The following is an 18,744-nucleotide window of genomic DNA, read 5'->3' as shown; positions in this document are numbered from 1 at the left end:
CGAGATGGAGAGTAGGTTATCACTGTGCAAAATGACATGCCAGTGTCACAGTCTCTGTCGATTCAGTCGGTGTCAACAACAGTGTGACACAGAGAGTCCTGGTCACTCGCCATCAGGTGACATGTCCAGTGTCTCCCAACCGGTAAAATAATGAGTACATGTTAAAATAACTACAATAATCCTACAATAAATCAAATCAAATGTATTTATATAGCCCTTCATACATCAGCTGATATCTCAAAGTGCTGTACAGAAACCCAGCCTAAAACCCCCCAAACAGCAAGCAATGCAGGTGTAGAAGCACGGTGGCTAGGAAAAACTCCCTAGAAAGGCCGGAACCTAGGAAGAAACCTAGAGAGGAACCAGGCAATAACTGGTACAATAACAGTGCCCCCTCCCCCCTCTTTACACCACTGCTACTCTCTGTTGTCATCTATGCATAATAACTCTACCTACATACTACCTCAAATAACCGGTGGCCCCGCACATGGACTCTGTAGCGGTACATCCCAGCATATAGTTGTTATTTCACTGCTGCTCTTTAATTACTTGTTACTTTTATCTGTTATTATTATTATTATTATTATGTGTATTTTTTTAAACTGAATTGTTGGGTAAGTCGCTCATAAGAGCGTCTGCTAAATGACTTAAATGTAAAATGTAAATGTTAAGGACTACTACACCTGTTGTATTCAGCATTTCACTGGGAGGTCTACTACACCTGTTGTATTCAGCATTTCACTGTAAGGTCTACTACACCTGTTGTATTCAGCATTTCACTGTAAGGTCTACTACACCTGTTGTATTCAGCATTTCACTGTAAGGTCTACTACACCTGTTGTATTCAGCATTTCACTGTAAGGTCTACTACACCTGTTGTATTCAGCATTTCACTGTAAGGTCTACTACACCTGTTGTATTCAGCATTTCACTGTAAGGTCTACTACACCTGTTGTATTCAGCATTTCACTGTAAGGTCTACTACACCTGTTGTATTCAGCATTTCACTGTAAGGTCTACTACACCTGTTGTATTCAGCATTTATCTGTAAGGTCTACTACACCTGTTGTATTCAGCATTTCACTGTAAGGTCTACTACACATTTCACTGTAAGGTTTACTACACCTATTGTATTCAGCATTTCACTGTAAGGTCTACTACACCTGTTGTATTCAGCATTTCACCGTAAGGTCTACTACACCTGTTGTATTCAGCATTTCACTGTGAGGTCTACTACACCTGTTGTATTAAGCATTTATCTGTGAGGTCTACTACACCTGTTGTATTCAGCATTTATCTGTGAGGTCTACTACACCTGTTGTATTCAGCATGTATCTGTAAGGTCTACTACACCTGTTGTATTCGGCGCATGTGACAAATACACTTTGATTTGAAGTACTTATTACAATAACTGGTACTTGTTATTAACATGCCACCGCTGGTACAGTGAGTAACAAGTTGCGCCAAGCTTCTTTCAAAGGAATAAAAATAATTAGGGATTGGACATTATTGTTTAACATCCTCAACCATTTGGATTCAACAGATGCATGTCCTACCTTCGGTCTGTTTTTTGGTTTCGTTGTAAATAGACCACAACCAGTTGGTCATGTCTTGGCCACTTGCAGAAGTGGTACACATAGTAGCTTCCTTCGCATAGTTTTTGGCAAAGGGTTGTTCCGCCAACACTTGGCCGATGAACCTACTGCGGGACACCGCACTGAAATTCCGCTCCCATAACCGAGCCTTCTTCCACGGCGTTCGGTTTCCGAAGTACCGTGGTATGTCGTGCTGCGCGTGGAAGGCATTGTAGCAATTGAACAACTTCTGCAGAGAATCCTTATTCTTTAACAGACTCGAAAATGACAGTGACAAGGGCGTCATGGTTATGGATATCGTTCCCTTCGGGTTGTCGGTAGCTTCTGTCTACGTCGTGGGATGTGGGTAAATGCATGCGACTACAGCGCTGTTATGTATATAAATACAGAAACAGAATGCGCTAGTGTTCCGCCAGCAGCACAAACGATGACGTCACTGTTGTATGGTAATGTGACGTTCAAAATAAAAGCCCGCATTTCAAAACATTTTAATGTGGATAACTAATTTAAAATATATAGAATTTTAATCAATGGCCACCTCTATTGTGACAGCAAGAAAATGCAATGAGTAATTTATGAAAACAAATAAATAATATGTTTTTAAAATATAGTTTTTTAATTTAACCTTTATTTAACTAAGCGAGTCGGTTAAGAACAAATTCTTACTAACAATTACGGCCTACCCCGGCCAATTGTGCGCCGCCCTATGGGACTCCCAATCACGGCCAGATGTGATGCAGTCTGGATTCTAACCAGGTACTGCAGTGATGCTTCTTGCACTGAGGTGCAGTGTCCTAGACCACTGCGCCACTCAGGACCCCAAAATAATAATAATGAAAAAATACAATTGTCTCTTGGGCTGTAGAGAGAACTTTTCTACCTGTCTCAGCTAAATTAGGGTGAAAATGCAGGTATCTACTAACCAAATAGGTGGAGTTTTGGAGGAAAATGCATTAAAGGGAATTATAAACTGGGTTATAAGCTCCGCTAAGCATCGTGCCTGAGAACAGCCCCTAGCCATGGTGTATTGGCCATATACAACACCCCCTGTGCATTATTGCTTAAATAATGCAATCTCTACAATGCCCATTAAGCCTATTAAGCCTAACAATGCCATGGTATAATTAAGTGACAATGCCCGAGAAACTGGTGTTAGGAGGATATATTGGCATGAGTGTTGTTAGGCAGGAGACAAAGTCGAGGGCCGGTAAACCGCGCCAATATATCCTCCAAACACTGCCCTTGTGGGCATTATCACTTTTATACAACAGGTTACCAACATAGTCAAATAATGATTGACATATTTTCATTAACGTTGTTTTGATTAATTTATTCATACAACGTCATCCTTCTACAAGATATAGTCCCGACACAAATCTAAGGTTGCTACCCAAACCGGGGGTAACAACCGTAGCATTCAAGATTAGACGCACCCGTTGTATAAATTACCGTAATCAAGTAATGGGAGTCAGGGAGAACAGTCTTCCTACTACTTTCCAAAGTGAGGCAGGATTTATTTCTATAAAATAAACCAATCTTAATTTGGATTTTTTTTTCTTCAGTTTTTCAAAGTGTGTTTTAAAAGACAGCTTATCACAGCCAATCCAAATACCCAAGTACTTATAATGGATAACTTGATCAATTTGGGCTCCCTTCAATGTGCAAATATGCCGGTCCTCAGGATCAAAATGATGAGACCTAGAGGACAACATAAACTTGATTTTATTAGCATTTAGCTTCTGGTTTAAGATCAGTAAGCGATATTAAAAATAAAATACATTCAATTATTCAGGGGGGTTGCAAATGCTGTGGAAAACGGTTGTAGTGCACGAGAGTGCAAAAGAAAATATAGATTCCCAAAGTTTAAAATGTCTTTGCAGGGGGACTCTTAAATAAATAAAGATATGCGCTCGTGCAGCATAACATCCTGCTGCTAGGAGAACGGTAATACAGAATCCGTACCTCCTAGCTCGTCAGTGGCTACATGACTTCCACTCTGCCTGTCAACCAATGACTTTTTATATGAATGTGAACAGTCAAATTGACAGAGCCTATCAGTAAAAGGTTCATTATCTGTTCATGTCGAAGCCAAAGACAGTACAGTAGTTTTCGAAACTCCCGGTTGAAAGACTGCAACTCTGGTAACGCTTTAGCTATTAGTTAATAGCCAGCAGTTAACTGTAGTAGTATGACACACACACACCCCCACAGCACATGTGCGCCATTGCTGCTGCTGCCATTTTAAATCTTCGCCAAGCTTCTTATTATTTGATGTGCTTGATGAAGGCGAAGAAGCACAACTCTAGATTTATTACATACTCTTATTAATATGATTTTATTTATTAATTTAGCCTGTGTGAGAGAAAAATCACAAGATTGTTATAATACTGTTTATGCATTGAATAGCTTTAAATGACTACTTTCTCGTAAAATGTCTGTGTGAACCAAGAGAAGCCTAAAAAAAAACTACAGCTGGCATTCCATAGATAAGATGTGGTTGGAGTAACCAGTCAAACGTGGTGGATTGACTAGTCTCATTATTTCAATGATTAATCGATATTAAATAAAGATGATTGTTTGAAGATGGCTGTCCCAAGTCTCTCACAGTATGAATTTCCACTCTGAATTTCCACGACACCTGCTCTAGAGCTTAAACGATTTAAGGTATGAACACAAAACCAACTTTCAAATGTACAAGACTGCCCAAAATGAGACTGTTTGAGAAAATATTTTTCATAGTATTTATACCTTTTTTTTGTAGCACGAAAATATTTAAATGAGCTTTCAATGCATTTCAAGGGAAATAAAAGTGCCATAGACTTACATGATAAAAGTTTGGACCGTGACTGTTTAGGAAATGCCATCAAAACATGCAGACTTCGCTGAAATCGTGCACTTGTCAAAGGCTTTTTGATACCATTACTGCCAGGTCTCTGACCTCCTCCCTAACTTAATGATGGTGTTGGAGTCGTGCTTGGCCATGCAGTTTGGGTGAACAGGAAGTACAGGAGTGGACTAAGTACGCACCCCTGAGGGGCCCCCGTGTTGTGGGCCAGCGTGGCAGATGTGTTGTTGCTTACCCTCAGCACCTGGAGGCTGCCCGTCAGGAAGTCCAGGATCCAGTTGCAGAGGGAGGTGTTCAGTCCCAGGGATCTTATCTTAATGATGAGCCTTGATGGCACTATGGTGTTGAACGCTGAGCTGTTGTCAATGAACAACATTCTCAAGTAGATGTTCCTTTTGTCCACGTGGGAAACGGCAGTGTGAAGTGCAATAGAGACTGCATCATCTGTGGATCTGTTGGGGTGGTATGCAAATTGGAGTGGGTTCAGGGTGTCTGGGATGATGATGTTAGCCAATGACCAGCCCTTCAAAGCATTTCATAGCTACAGGTGTGAGGTTCATGATCGCCGTTCTGATGTCCAGAAGCTATTTTCGGGTCATAGGAAAAGATGGCGAAAACATTATGTAAAAAAAAACAAGAGTTAAGATCAGCAGAAACCCCCCCCCCCCCCCCCACATAATTGGCCAGGAGCCCACTATACATGCAACACCATTTTAAGCACACTACATTTTCTTTGGGAAATGTACTTCTCTAGTTATTATAATTTTGTATTTGGAAAGTTATTCCTCCTACACCGTTTAAACTAGAAAAATAATTTCCACGTTAACGTGCAGACCGGTGTGGAATAGTGTGCTTGTATACATTTATATACAGTGCCTTTGGAAAGTAATTCAGACCCCATGACTTTTTCCACAATTTGTTATTTTACAGTCTTAGTAATCTACACACAATACCCCATAATGACAAAGTGAAAACAGGTTTTTAGACATTTTTGCAAATGTATTACAAATAAAAAACAGGAATACCTAGTATTCAGACCCTATGATACTTGAAATTGAGCTTGTGTGCATCCTGTTTCCATTGATTGTCCTTGAGATGTTTCTACAACTTGATATGAGTCCACCTCTGGTAAATTCAATTGATTGGACATTATTTGGAAAAGCACACACCTGTCTACACAAGGTGCCACAGTTGACAGTGCATGTCAGAGCAAAAACCAAACCATGAGGTCGAAGCAATTGTCCGTAGAGCTCTGATATAGGATTGTGTCGGGGCACAGATCTGTGGAAGGGTAACAAAACATTTCTGCAGAATTCAAGGTCCCCAAGAAGAGCTGTGTATCTTAACACCAGAGCCATGTACTGTATATACACAACTCTGGGACAACACTTTTCAAAGTAAGATGGCCCTGTTGCCTTTATTGACATACAGTAAAGGCTGCCAGTTGCCACAGATCTGCATATTATTTTTCTTCTATGTAATATGATTGTTTTAATTACATATCCAGAGCTCATATTCTTCTTCCGAGTAGCCTACAAATGTTCCATGATCACTACAATGACTCCTGACTTCCACCTTGTGGTTGGCTGTTGAACGTACACCAACAGTCTCTGTGTACTGAAGAAATCATTCCAATCATATTACATATTTCAGGTTATTCGCCAATAACCTACATCCTGCTGACTGTACATGTCTGTTCCTGATCTTGCATATTCATAGACTTATTATAAAGAGGGTCTATATATATATATATATATATAATGTTCAGAAACCTCTCTGCTTATTATGTGTCTCTATTATTACCTGTCCCTGTTATCGTATCCCTCACCAAATCTAAGGAAGTCTCTAGAATTTGCTCGCCTGAAGTAGAGTATCTTATGATAAACTGTAGACCACACTATTTGCCAAGAGAGTTTTCATATATACTTTTCGTGGCTGTTTATTTACCACCACAGACGGACGTTGGCACTAAGACCGCACTCAGCTGTATTAGGAAATAAGCAAACAGGAAACCGCTTACCCAGAGGCGGCACTTCTAGTGGCCGGAGACTTTAATGCAGTTTTACCTCATTTCTATCAACATGTTGAATGCGCAACCAGAGGGAAAACAATTCTAGATCACCTGTACTCCACACACAGAGACACATACAAAGCTCTCCCTCACCTTCCATTTGGTAAATCTGACCACAATTCTATCCTCCTGATTCCTGCTTACAAGCAAAAATTAAAGCAGGAAGCACCAGTGACTCTGTCTATAAAAAAGTGGTCAGATGAAGCAGATGCTAAACTACAGGACTGCTTTTCTATCACAGAATGGAACATGTACCAGGATTCTTCCGATGACATTAAGGAATACACCACATCAGTCACTGGCTTTATCAATAAGTGCATTGAGGATGTGACTGTACGTAGACCAACCAGAACCCGCGGATTACAGGCAACATTCGCACTGAGCTAAAGGGTAGAGCTGCCGCTTTCAAGGTGCGGGACTCTAAACCTGGAAGCTTACAAGAAATCCTGCTGTGCCCTGCGACGAACCATCAAACAAGCAAAGCGTCAATACAGGGCTAAGATTGAATCATACTACACCGGCTCTGACGCTTGTCTTATGTAGCAGGGCTGGCAAACTATTACAGACTACAAAGGGAAGCACAGCCACGAGCTGCCCAGTGACACGAGCCTACCAGATGAGCTAAATTACTTCTCTGCTCACTTTGAGGCAAGCAACACTGAGGCATGCATCAGCTGTCAGCATCAGCTGTTCTGGAGGACTGTGTGATCACGCTCTCCGTAGCCGACGTGAGTAAAACCTTTAAACAGGCCAACATTCACAAGGCTGCGGGGCCAGACGGATTACCAAGACGTGTGCTCTGGCATGTGCTGACCAACTGGCAGGTGTCTTCACTGACATTTTCAACATGTCCCTGATTGAGTCTGTAATACCAACATATTTTAAGCAGACCACCATAGTCCCTGTGCCCAAGAACACTAAGGCAACCTGCCTAAATGAGTACAGGCCCGTAGCACTCACGTCCGTAGCCATGAAGTGCTTAGAAAGGATGGTAATGGCTCACATCAACACCATTATCCCAGAAACCATACACCCACTCCAATTTGAGTACCGACCAAACAGATCCACAGATGATTCAATCTCTATTGCACTCCATACTGCCCTTTCCCACCTGGACAAAAGGAACACTTATGTGAGAATGCTATTCATTGACTACAGCTCAGTGTTCAACACCATAGTACCCTCAAAGCTCATCACTAAGCTAAGGATCCTGACTAAACATCTCCCTCTGCAACTGGATCCTGGACCTCCTGATGGGCCGCCCCCAGGTGGTGAGGGTAGGTAGCAACACATCTGCCACGCTGATCCTCAACACTGGAGCCCCTCAGGGGTGCGTGCTCAGTCCCCTCCTGTACTCCCTGTTCACCCACGACTACATGGCCAGACACGACTCCAACACCATCATTAAGTTTGCAGACAACACAACAGTGGTAGGCCTGATCACCGACAACGGCGAGACAGCCTATAGGGAGGAGGTCAGAGACCTGGCCGGGTGGTGCCAGAATAGCAACCTATCCCTCAACATAGCCAAGACTAAGGAGATGATTGTGGACTACAGGAAAAGGAGGACCGAGCACGCCCCCATTCTCATCGACGGGGCTGTAGTGGAGCAGGTTGAGAGCTTCATGTTCATTGCTGTCCACATCACCAACAAACTTGAATGGTCCAAACACACCAAGACAGTCATAATGAGGGCACGACAAAACCTATTCCCCCTCAGGAGACTGAAAAGTCTTGGCATGGGTCCTCAGATCCTCAAAAGGTTCTACAGCTGCAACATCGAGAGCATCCTGACCGGTTGCATCACTGCCTGGTACGGCAACTGCTCGGCCTCCGACCGCAAGGCACTACAGAGGGTAGTGTGTATGGCCCAGTACATGACTGGGGCTATGCTGCCTGCCATCCAGGACCTATACACCAGGCGGTGTCAGAGGAAGGCCCTAAAAAATTGTCAAAGACCCCAGCCACCCCAGTCACAAAAAGGCTTCTCAACAGTTTTTACCCCCAAGCCATAACAGGTCATCAAATGGCTACCCGGACTACTTGCATTGTGCCCCCCCCCCCCCCCAACCCTTATTTTACGCCGCTGCTACTCTGTTTGTCATATATGCATAGTCACTTTAACTATACATACTACCTCAATTGGCCAGACCAACCAGTGCACATTGGCTAACCGGGCTGTGTCCAGCCACCCACCACCCACTCTTTAACTCCACTGCTACTCTCTGTTCATCATATATGCATAGTCACTTTAACCATATCTACATGTACATACTACCTCAATCAGCCTGACTAACCGGTGTCTGTATATAGACTTGCAACTGTATATAGCCTCCATACTGTTATTTTTCACTGTTGTTTTTATTTCTTTACTTACCTATTGTTCACCTAATACCCCTTTTGTACTATTGGTTAGAGCCTGTAAGTAAACATTTCACTGTATTCGGCGCACGTGACAAATAAACGTTGTTTTCTTATGCAGTATGAATGTCTATTGTGCATTATAGCCTATCAGACGAGCTAAATTACATCTACGCTCACTTCGAGACAAGCAACACTGATAGAAGCCTATCAGCTTCTAGAAACAAAACATTATCATTATAGTGACCAAATAGAATATCGATAAATGATCATCATCACATCACATCAATACAATTTAATATTTAAAAACCACTGATTAAAAAAAATGCATAGACATTGCTTGTTGAGCAATCTTTTAGAGTAGTTGCCTCAAATATGTACCTCTCAGAAGAATTCTTTAGCCAATGGTTACAAGCCACGATTTTCATGTATTAAGTTTTACATGGAACACGTCTATTGGGAGAAAACGTCCTTGTAGGTTGTGAAATGTCCTGCTGCTATTGGCTGTGTTTTGTGCGTGGTGCCCTGTGATTGGTCCGTCTTGGGGGGGGTTATTAAAAGGGGTGCTTTTGTTGGGGGGAGCTGGATCTGGTCATTCTTCCTTGTCAAGGCGGTTGTGTGTGAGCGTTTATACGGCTGAGGTATAGGTTGTTAACCCCCCCCACGTCTTTTGTCTGACGATAATTGTAACAAAATGAAGCGGATTTGGTTTATTGGGCTGGTCTGTGCACTTTTAGCATTCGGTGAGTATCCGAGGATCTTTTTTTTATTTCGTTAGCATCGCTGTTAGCCGTGTCTATCCGTACGAGCTAGCATTTTGAACTTGATTTCCCTTTTATTGCTAGCCAGCCATCTGAATCGTGAGCTTTTATTTCACCTTATTTTTTTGTTGTTGTTGTAAATAGTTAAATACGGAAACCACTAGGCATTTTGCATTAAAAAAATAATTTGTGATTTATTCATTGAATTTGATTCTGGGATATTTTCTTACCGCTTCACACGTTTCTGGAAGTTTCCTTGTAAAGCTAAGCAAACATCCTGTTCCTAGTTAGCAACCACCGATCACAACCGGTAACCGGTAACCGGTAACGGCTGCTCATCCCCTCTAGCGTAGCTAGTTGCTGATATCTGTATTTCCTGTCCTTTTGGCTAACTAAGGAATACAGCTAGATATAGATATATATATATCTATATATAGCCCGTGACTGAATTATACCATTTTGTTTCTGTCAGGATGAATAGGCCACATCTCCTTTTTGATTTCTTGTTTTCAAACTCAAATGTCGCTAACATCTTCAGTTTGTAACTCAACGGGGAAACTACCTTGTTTCATTAGGCCGTTGTTGACCGTCCCCAACGTGTTTTGTTTTGTCAGCACTCAAGCTTTCAAGACGTGTAACACACAAAATACAGACAACCATCCCTGTATCATGTATTTCACGTCATATGATGCCACATGTATCATACGAGATGATTTCTGTATTGAGTTATATCTTGAAAGATCCCCAAAAAATGTTTTTGTCAGCACTCAAGCAAAGGTCCACAACAGACTAATAGTTTTTGGGTTGGGAGTTTTCCATGAGTTCACCTACTCTACTAACTTGCGTGGTGTTTCTATGCAGCATCTGTGAGAGCAGAAGATGAGCTTGACATCGACGGAGCTGTGGAGGATGATCTGGGGAAGAGCAGAGATGGATCCAAGACTGATGACGAGGTGGTGCAGAGGTAGGTCAGAGGGAGAAACTTTCAAGAGAAACCAGACTCTTGAGGGGCCGTCCCAGCCTCCATTACTGATGTGTGTTTGGTAGTGGCACAGATCCGACACAATTGTTTGGGAACCTTAAAGTAAAACATGACAGGAGTTGTCTACGGGGCAAAGAGAAATGACGATCAGTTGCAGCGACAGTTCAGCGTGACTGCAACTGACCTGTTGAATATCATTGATCTGTCTCTGTCCTCAGAGAGGAGGAGTCTATCCAGCTGGATGGGCTGAACGCAGCTCAGATCAAAGAGATTAGAGAGAAGTCAGAGAAACATGTCTTCCAGGCAGAGGTCAACCGCATGATGAAACTCATCATCAATTCGCTCTACAAGAACAAGGAGGTGAGTGGCGTTAAAGTTGCAGGATTCCCGGACACTTCCCCCATCCTTCCCTTGTCCTCCTGTCTGTGTGTTGGATCTTGAGACGGTTAATATTATGACTCTAGATTGTATAGTCAGTAAACGTTGAGTGGATCAACCATATCCAACCCAGAGGTTTACGTTGACTGTAACCATCCTGTCCTCTTGTCTGTAGATCTTCTTGAGGGAGTTGATCTCCAATGCTTCCGATGCTTTGGATAAGATCAGACTGATGTCTCTGACCAATGAGGACGCACTGGCAGCCAACGAGGAGCTCACCATCAAGATCAAGGTGCGTTTCATGGTCACGTCCTCAATCTCAATTCCTCGCACTCTTCTCAACCGTACTGGAGATGGTCCAAGGTCCTTCCCCTTAGCACTTCTCCAATGTGTTTTGAGGCTGTTAATAAGAGGGGACTGGAGGAAATTTGAATTGGAGGAAGGGTTAGTCTTTGAAAGATATTTGACTGATCCATTCTGCTTTGTAAGACATGGAAATTATTAATAAAATATCATTAGGACTTCTGAGGTTGAGCTCACCTGTTCTCTTCGTGGTCTCCCTAGTCTGACAAGGAGAAGAACATGCTCCACATCACAGACACTGGTGTCGGCATGACGAAAGAAGACCTGATTAGAAACCTGGGTACCATCGCCAAGTCTGGCACCAGCGAGTTCCTGAACAAGATGACAGAGGTTGAAAGTGAGGGCCAGTCCACCTCGGAGCTGATTGGACAGTTCGGCGTGGGCTTCTACTCCGCCTTCCTGGTTGCTGACAAGGTGATTGTGTCTTCGAAGCACAACAACGGCACGCAGCACATCTGGGAGTCCGACTCCAATGAGTTCAGTGTGATCGAGGACCCCCGTGGAGACACCCTAGGAAGGGGCACCACCATCACGTGAGTGTCTCGGAGTACATTTTGTTATGGTTACATTTTATTCATTGAACAGATGGTTATCCAGAGCGACTTACAGTTGATAGCTAGGTGATACAACCACACATCAGTCATATTAAGTACTTCATTTTTTTTGTACTTCCAAAAGTGAAAACTGGCATTCCTAGACAACCACAAGCAAATGCTCCTAGTATTTAAAAGTTTTTAAATACCAGGCTATGGTTATTCATACAGTGGCCATGAATTAAATGAATTTGTGTAGCGTTATAAGATAATAAAGGACAAAATCCCTCAATGAAATTCAAAACACGAACTACCGTGACCTCGAATCAATTCTACTTTGACTGACTCGTGTTTTTACACTGACGAGGTTCTATGCGGTTGTCTTTCTGATTGGTCCAGGTTGGTGATGAAGGAGGAGGCTACAGACTACCTGGAACTGGAGACCATCAAGAACCTGGTCAGGAAGTACTCCCAGTTCATCAACTTCCCCATCTATGTCTGGTCCAGCAAGGTATTGGGAGTGGAACTATACTATTTTTCCTGTCCCCTCCATATGCACTGATGGCAAAATTTACAGGTTGAAATATGGTGGAATCGAGCTTATTGTAGATAAAGGAGATGAAGGGTTTGAGACCAGTTTGTCAAAGGAACAAACTATGGGGAACCATTGTAGCAGTGAGCTGTAGGAATAACATTTAGCTGTTTTTCCCTTCTCCTCCACCTGCCCAGACTGAGACTGTTGAGGAGCCCATCGACGAGGACACCGAGGCAGAGGAGAAAGATGCCACTGAGGATGAGGTAGAGGTGGAAGAAGAGGAGGATGAGAAGGAGGACAAGCCAAAGACTAAGAAGGTAAAAACAAACAGCTTGACTCGTTTTAGTTTCCCAAACTTCTCCTTCTGTACAGTTCCGTTTATTTTATCTATTCAAATGCTAACACAACAAAATACAACTTAGTTATCAATTGGTATCTTATTTTGGATGTTTTTTGTTGACTTTTTATAAACCCAAAACCACTTCCATGCCTTTGGTCCAGGTTGAGAAGACTGTGTGGGACTGGGAGCTGATGAACGACATTAAGCCGATCTGGACGAGACCAGCCAAAGAAGTAGGAAGACGAGTACAAGGCTTTCTACAAGACCTTCTCCAAGGTATGCAGCCTGCGACCCGACTTCCTTCCAGAGACTTCTTCCTCGCCGAACCATCCCTTTTAGTTTGCTCTTCGGGGGCAAGACTGGGTTCATGTGAAACCCTTTGATAACTGTTGACATGACATGGGCTTTATAAATACCCTTTGATTGGTGTTCTAATTTGATTGATTTATCCCCCCCCCCCCCACCAGGACACAGACGAGCCCCTGTCCCATATCCACTTCACAGCCGAGGGTGAGGTCACCTTCAAGTCCATCCTGTTTGTCCCCGCTGCAGCCCCCAGGGGCATGTTCGACGAGTACGGAACCAAGAAGAACGACTTCATCAAGCTGTTTGTCCGTAGAGTCTTCATCACCGATGACTTCAATGACATGATGCCCAAATACCTGAACTTTGTCAGGGGAGTGGTGAGTGAGTCTTACATAGCTTACATTATGTAACTAATTCAACACTTGGTACCGCAGGGTTTTAAATGTATTCTGAATTGGAATTGACCCCTGACCCTGCTGTACAGTTAAATGTTTGTTAATTTTAATCGTGTTATTACTTTCTCTAAGTGATTTATGAATGTTTTATTAGGTGGACTCTGATGACCTGCCCCTGAACGTGTCTAGAGAAACCCTGCAGCAACACAAGCTGCTCAAGGTGAGCGTCCTCTAATTAGACAAGTTACCTGTTTCGGGTCAGTTTGGTGCCTAATGAAGATACGATTTGAACAGAATGACTTGTTATTAACCATCGTAGTGAATGATGTGAGCTTTAGTAACTAAACTTTCTTCCATCCAGGTGATTCGTAAGAAGCTGGTTCGTAAGACCCTGGACATGATCAAGAAGATTGCCGAAGAGCAGTACAACGACAAGTTCTGGAAGGAGTTTGGCACCAACATCAAGCTGGGTGTGATCGAGGACCACTCCAACAGGACCCGTCTGGCTAAGCTGCTGCGTTTCCAGACCTCCAACAGCGACACGGTGCTGGCCAGCCTGGAGCAGTACGTAGAGAGGATGAAGGACAAGCAGGACAAGATCTACTTCATGGCCGGGACCAGCCGCAAGGAGGTGGGTAATGGTACACTGTATAGGCCACATAGGCTCCCGCGGTGGCCTGGTGTTGGCGGTGGCCTGGTGTTGGCGGCGGCCTGGTGTTGGCGGCGGCCTGGTGTTGGCGGCGGCCTGGTGTTGGCGGCGGCCTGGTGTTGGTGGCGGCCGTACGTAGAGATGGAGAAGCAGGACCAGACATACTTCATGTCTGGAACTAGCTAAAAGGAGGTGGGAAGAGTTGACCGTTAACTGGGTTCATTTAAACTATCTTTTCCCTCGACTTTCCCTCCATTTCTTATCTTCAACTCTGTTTTCAAAATGAACCTGTAGTGACACCCCACCCCGTGAACGGGACCATTGTCATCTGACGCTAATAAAAAATAAAATAAAAATACTGCCCCCTAACACAGGTGTTTGCAGATCTGTAAGGTGTAAGCAATCTAGTGTAATTTTAGGTTAATGTTCCTCCTAACCTTAAGTCTTCCCTTGTGTAATGTCCTCACCCCCCCAGGCGGAGTCTTCTCCCTTCGTAGAGAGTCTGTTGAAGAAGGGTTACGAGGTCATCTACCTGACCGAGCCAGTAGATGAGTACTGTGTCCAGGCCTTGCCAGAGTTCGATGGCAAGCGCTTCCAGAACGTGGCCAAAGAGGGCATCAAGTTTGATGAGAGTGACAAGGCCAAGGAGACAAGGGAGGCCCTGGAGAAGGAGTATGAACCTCTCACCACCTGGATGAAGGACAGTGCCCTGAAGGACAAGGTAACATATATAAACAAAATATTTCACCTTTATTTAACCAGGTAGGCTAGTTGAGAACAAGTTCTCATTTACAACTGCAACCTGGCCAAGATTAAGCATAGCAGTGTGAACAGACAACAGAGTTACACATGGAATAAACAATTAACAAGTTAATAACACAGTAATTGTTTGAGTCTATATACATTGTGTGCAAAAGGCATGAGGAGGTAGGCGAATTACAATTTTGCAGATTAACACTGGAGTGATAAATGATCAGATGGTCATGTACAGGTAGAGATACTGGTGTGCAAAAGAGCAGAAAAGTAAATAAATATAAACAGTATGGGGATGAGGTAGGTAGATCGGGTGGGCTATTTACCGATGGACTATGTACAGCTGCAGCGATCGGTTAGCTGCTCAACATACTGAACATGAAGGGAAAAGGTCCAACTTCAGCCCACTCGAGAGAAATAAAAAACATTCTCAAATGAGAATCTGGCCTTCAGTGTTTTTGGATGAAATGATAATGTGGACATCCTTTTATCTATTTTTGACAATGTGTCCTTTGTTCTCTTGTAGATTGAGAAGGCCATCCTGTCCCAGAGGCTGACCAAGTCCCCCTGTGCTCTTGTAGCCAGCCAGTACGGCTGGTCTGGTAACATGGAGAGGATTATGAAGGCTCAGGCCTACCAGACCGGGAAAGACATCTCCACGAAGTAATTAAGTCATTAAGGCTTTTGTTCGAGTACTTCCCCATTCCTACTTTGTGAAAGGATCCAAATGTTATCGTTGATATTTTTGATTTCAAGATCCTACTTGTGCTTCAGGTTTCCTAATTCTCTCGCTCTGTTTCCAGTTATTATGCTAGCCAGAAGAAGACATTAGAAATCAACCCGAAGCACCCTCTCATCAAGGAGATGTTGAAACGCGTTTCTGTAAGCATTCACATAACCTATAATGCATAAACCTCGTGACATTTCTGTCATATTTGATTCTTGGGGGGGGGGGCAGCCAATGAGGATCAAGCTAGAGGATGTTCTCTTCCATCAGTTGAATGATGTCTGTGCTCCTCTGCAGTGCTGCTTGTTGTCATATCGCTGACTGTTCAATTCTCATCCCTTCTATTTCTCTCACCTGCAGACGGGTGGCGAGGACCAGACTGCCTCAGACCTGGCCATGGTGCTGTTTGAGACAGCCACGCTGCGTTCGGGCTACCAGCTCCAAGACACCAAGGCCTACGGAGACCGGATTGAGCGCATGCTGCGGCTCAGTATGAATGTGGACCTCACCGAACAGGCATGTCACAGCCTTGCAAAATACACAACAAGACTTGATCGACTCTAAATTCTGTACCTGAGTGGTGCTGTAGCCAAGCATTTCCCTCCAGTAGTGATTTAGCCCTTGCTAAGCACACCTGACTCAATCATCAAGCCCTCAATGACTTCAATCTGTCTTGTCTGGGGCTACAACATGTCACTGTGGGGGGACTGGAGGACCGGAAGGTGTTGCTCAGGGCTTATCCCACCTGTTTGAAAAAGAAATGCAGTGTTACTCTGATTTTTACATACTGAGGAAACTAAATCTAATCCTGTTTTGCCCCTTGCAGGTTGAGGAGGAGCCGGAGGAGGAGCCGGAGGAGGAGCCTGAAGAGCCAGCAGAGGATGAAGCGACTGAGGAGGAAATTCCAGATGAAGAAGCGGTGAGTCTCACAGATCACATGTTTTGGGAAATTATGTTCATGGTTTTTATAGTTCCGATAACTTCCTTCCCAGACACAAACATCCAAATGTTTGGTGGACCAACGTGTCAAACTTGGCTTTGGTTAGCTGAGATCCGTGAGATCACTCCTACTAAGGCCAACTTTGAATCATTGCTATACCAGGCTTATAAGCGCTGTGCACCAGAGGCGGCTGATGGGAGGAGCTAGTGGAGAGCAAGCTCATTGTCATGGCTGTACCGGTATCAAAACGAAGGAAACTACATGTCTGACTCTGTGCCATTACAGTGAGCCCATCCTCCCTGTAGCCTCATCTGCTGTGCCCAATAGCCTGGGGAAGAGGTTCTAATTTGAATATTCATAGTTTCAATTGATGCCTTGTTTTGCATGGATTTGGTTAATGATGGTGAAACTACAACCAACCTCCCTCTCTCTCTCTCTCTCTCTCTGGCCAACAGGCAACTGACAAAGATGAGTTATAAAGCACTGTAAATGAGGAAGGGTGTAATGATGGACCTATCCTGGAGCTGAGCCACAACAAAGGCCGAAGTCCTAACCGGAGACCCAGACAGAATTACACTTCTGTTCGTGTTTGTTTCTACTCCGTTATCTGTTAAGTGAAAACAATAGTGAAATGTCGGTGTGATTCTGTCTGTCTAGCCAAGACCATCTGTTGGCTAGGATACCCAACAGCCACCAATCAAGACTAGCCCGGTCCCACATCCGTTTGTGTGCTCTTGCCCAACAGATCTGAGACCAGGCTGAGTCGAGGCCATCGGCCACACTTTACTCACTCTGTGGAGGGTCCTGATGGGATGAGATTTTTTTGAAAGGCTGGTGTTTTTTTTGTTTCTGTTTTGTTACATTCCTCATGATTGTAAATTTGTTAATATTTAACTGAGCTGGAAAAGATGTGATCGACACTGTCCCTTGATCCCATTGAATAAATATTTCCTTGAAAAAGGGGGCTACTGTCTGACTATAGTAGGACTCTTGGTACAGGTGAAGTTATACTGAACTAAATACTACTTAGTGAATAAAGCGACATGTCTACAAATAAGAACATACTGTTGAGGCTTTTCCATTTTAAAGATGGACTCTGCGATTTAAATGAACAAAATTAACTGCTTTAAGTGGGTCAATTAAGCGCTGTTTTGCTCCATCCTTTGCTCCATCCTGTGGGCTAATATACTAGGCTACAGGGAGGTTATTAAAAGCCATGTGGTGTGGTTTTTTTTTTTAAGCTCAAAATGCTTTAGTTCTGAATGTTCAGTGGTATAGTGCATTTCAGTTTTAAAAGCCTGTATTCTACCAAATGCAATGACTAGGGCAACAACAGGCTTCCTAATTCCTCTCAACTTCCATGCCTACTGCAATCTAAGTGGAGTCTGTGTACATGTCTGTTTGTAGCTGAATCGGCTCCAGAACGGCAGTGAATGCACATTTTGGAGTCTGGCGCTTTTATGCACACTTCTAACGTGGTTGTAGTTGAGAGTAAATGACGTCCACAATCTTAAGTTTAGTCAGTCGATTTTGTTGGGTGTTTTATAGTTCTAATGGTTCAAGAGCAGTGGCCTACAACTTTTTTGCACTTTTTTTTAAAAGACTTTGTTCAAAAGACAAACACACGTTTCAGACCGGTCTGCACATTTTAAAGTGGCGTCTCTAGCTTTTCAAGGTTGAAGACTAGTTCTTCAACGTAAATGTAGTAGTGACTAGGATTTCTCATTCAAGTCTATGGCACCTGAAATGAATAGGGATTTAAGCAAATATGGTTGTAGACAAGTGTAAGTAACTTACATTTTAGCACAGTTAGTCTGGACTCGTTTTGGTATCTTTTAGGGTTTTGGCGCGTGAAGTTCCAGTGGACTAACAAGTATGAACGGTTTCTAAAATGGTGCTTTGCTTTCAACATGCACACCTACATATTGACAGCACAAATCTGATTTGATCTTTCTGTGAAACTATTCAACTAATTAAATGTCAACTTTATTTTAAACCTCATCTGGTGTTTTGTCAACCTATGGGGGAAGGGGTTTATATTGAACGTTTGAGTTCCTTCTAGTCATTGACCAGTGGTGTATTCCACTAGTGGCCTTACCCTAGTTTGGTATCTAGGGCATCTAAGGAATCCAATCACGTTTAATTACTGTGTTTAGCTGTAAACAGACTTTTCAGAGATTCTCTGATCAATATTCCATTTTAGTGACTCA

The 18,744-nt window shown here is 43.3% G+C and overlaps 2 protein-coding genes across 2 annotated transcripts in view; one reads left to right on the top strand and one right to left on the bottom strand.

The window, feature by feature from the left end:
* LOC124032253 (5'-nucleotidase domain-containing protein 3-like) overlaps nt 1-1,988 on the bottom strand; it is a 50,752-nt gene extending 48,764 nt beyond the window's left edge. Inside the window, exon 1 of the mRNA XM_046344514.1 lies at nt 1,557-1,988. Coding sequence (XP_046200470.1) covers nt 1,557-1,881 — 325 coding nt within the window. The 5' untranslated portion in view covers nt 1,882-1,988. The remainder of the gene's footprint in view (nt 1-1,556) is intronic.
* Nucleotides 1,989-9,451: 7,463 nt separating this feature from the next.
* Nucleotides 9,452-17,498, top strand: LOC124032246 (endoplasmin-like). Its single transcript, XM_046344507.1, is given in 18 exon segments — nt 9,452-9,615; nt 10,495-10,597; nt 10,834-10,975; nt 11,169-11,285; nt 11,558-11,889; nt 12,289-12,400; nt 12,619-12,741; nt 12,926-12,999; nt 13,001-13,040; nt 13,232-13,447; nt 13,620-13,685; nt 13,827-14,096; nt 14,590-14,835; nt 15,394-15,530; nt 15,671-15,749; nt 15,955-16,110; nt 16,421-16,513; nt 16,990-17,498. Coding segments are annotated over 18 exon segments (2,379 nt in total). The 5' UTR covers nt 9,452-9,566; the 3' UTR covers nt 17,014-17,498.
* Nucleotides 17,499-18,744: the final 1,246 nt, after the last annotated feature.

The sequence above is a fragment of the Oncorhynchus gorbuscha genome, linkage group LG01 (assembly GCF_021184085.1).
Source record: "Oncorhynchus gorbuscha isolate QuinsamMale2020 ecotype Even-year linkage group LG01, OgorEven_v1.0, whole genome shotgun sequence".
Taxonomy (NCBI): domain Eukaryota; kingdom Metazoa; phylum Chordata; class Actinopteri; order Salmoniformes; family Salmonidae; genus Oncorhynchus; species Oncorhynchus gorbuscha.
This window is presented reverse-complemented; position numbering and strand designations above follow the sequence as displayed.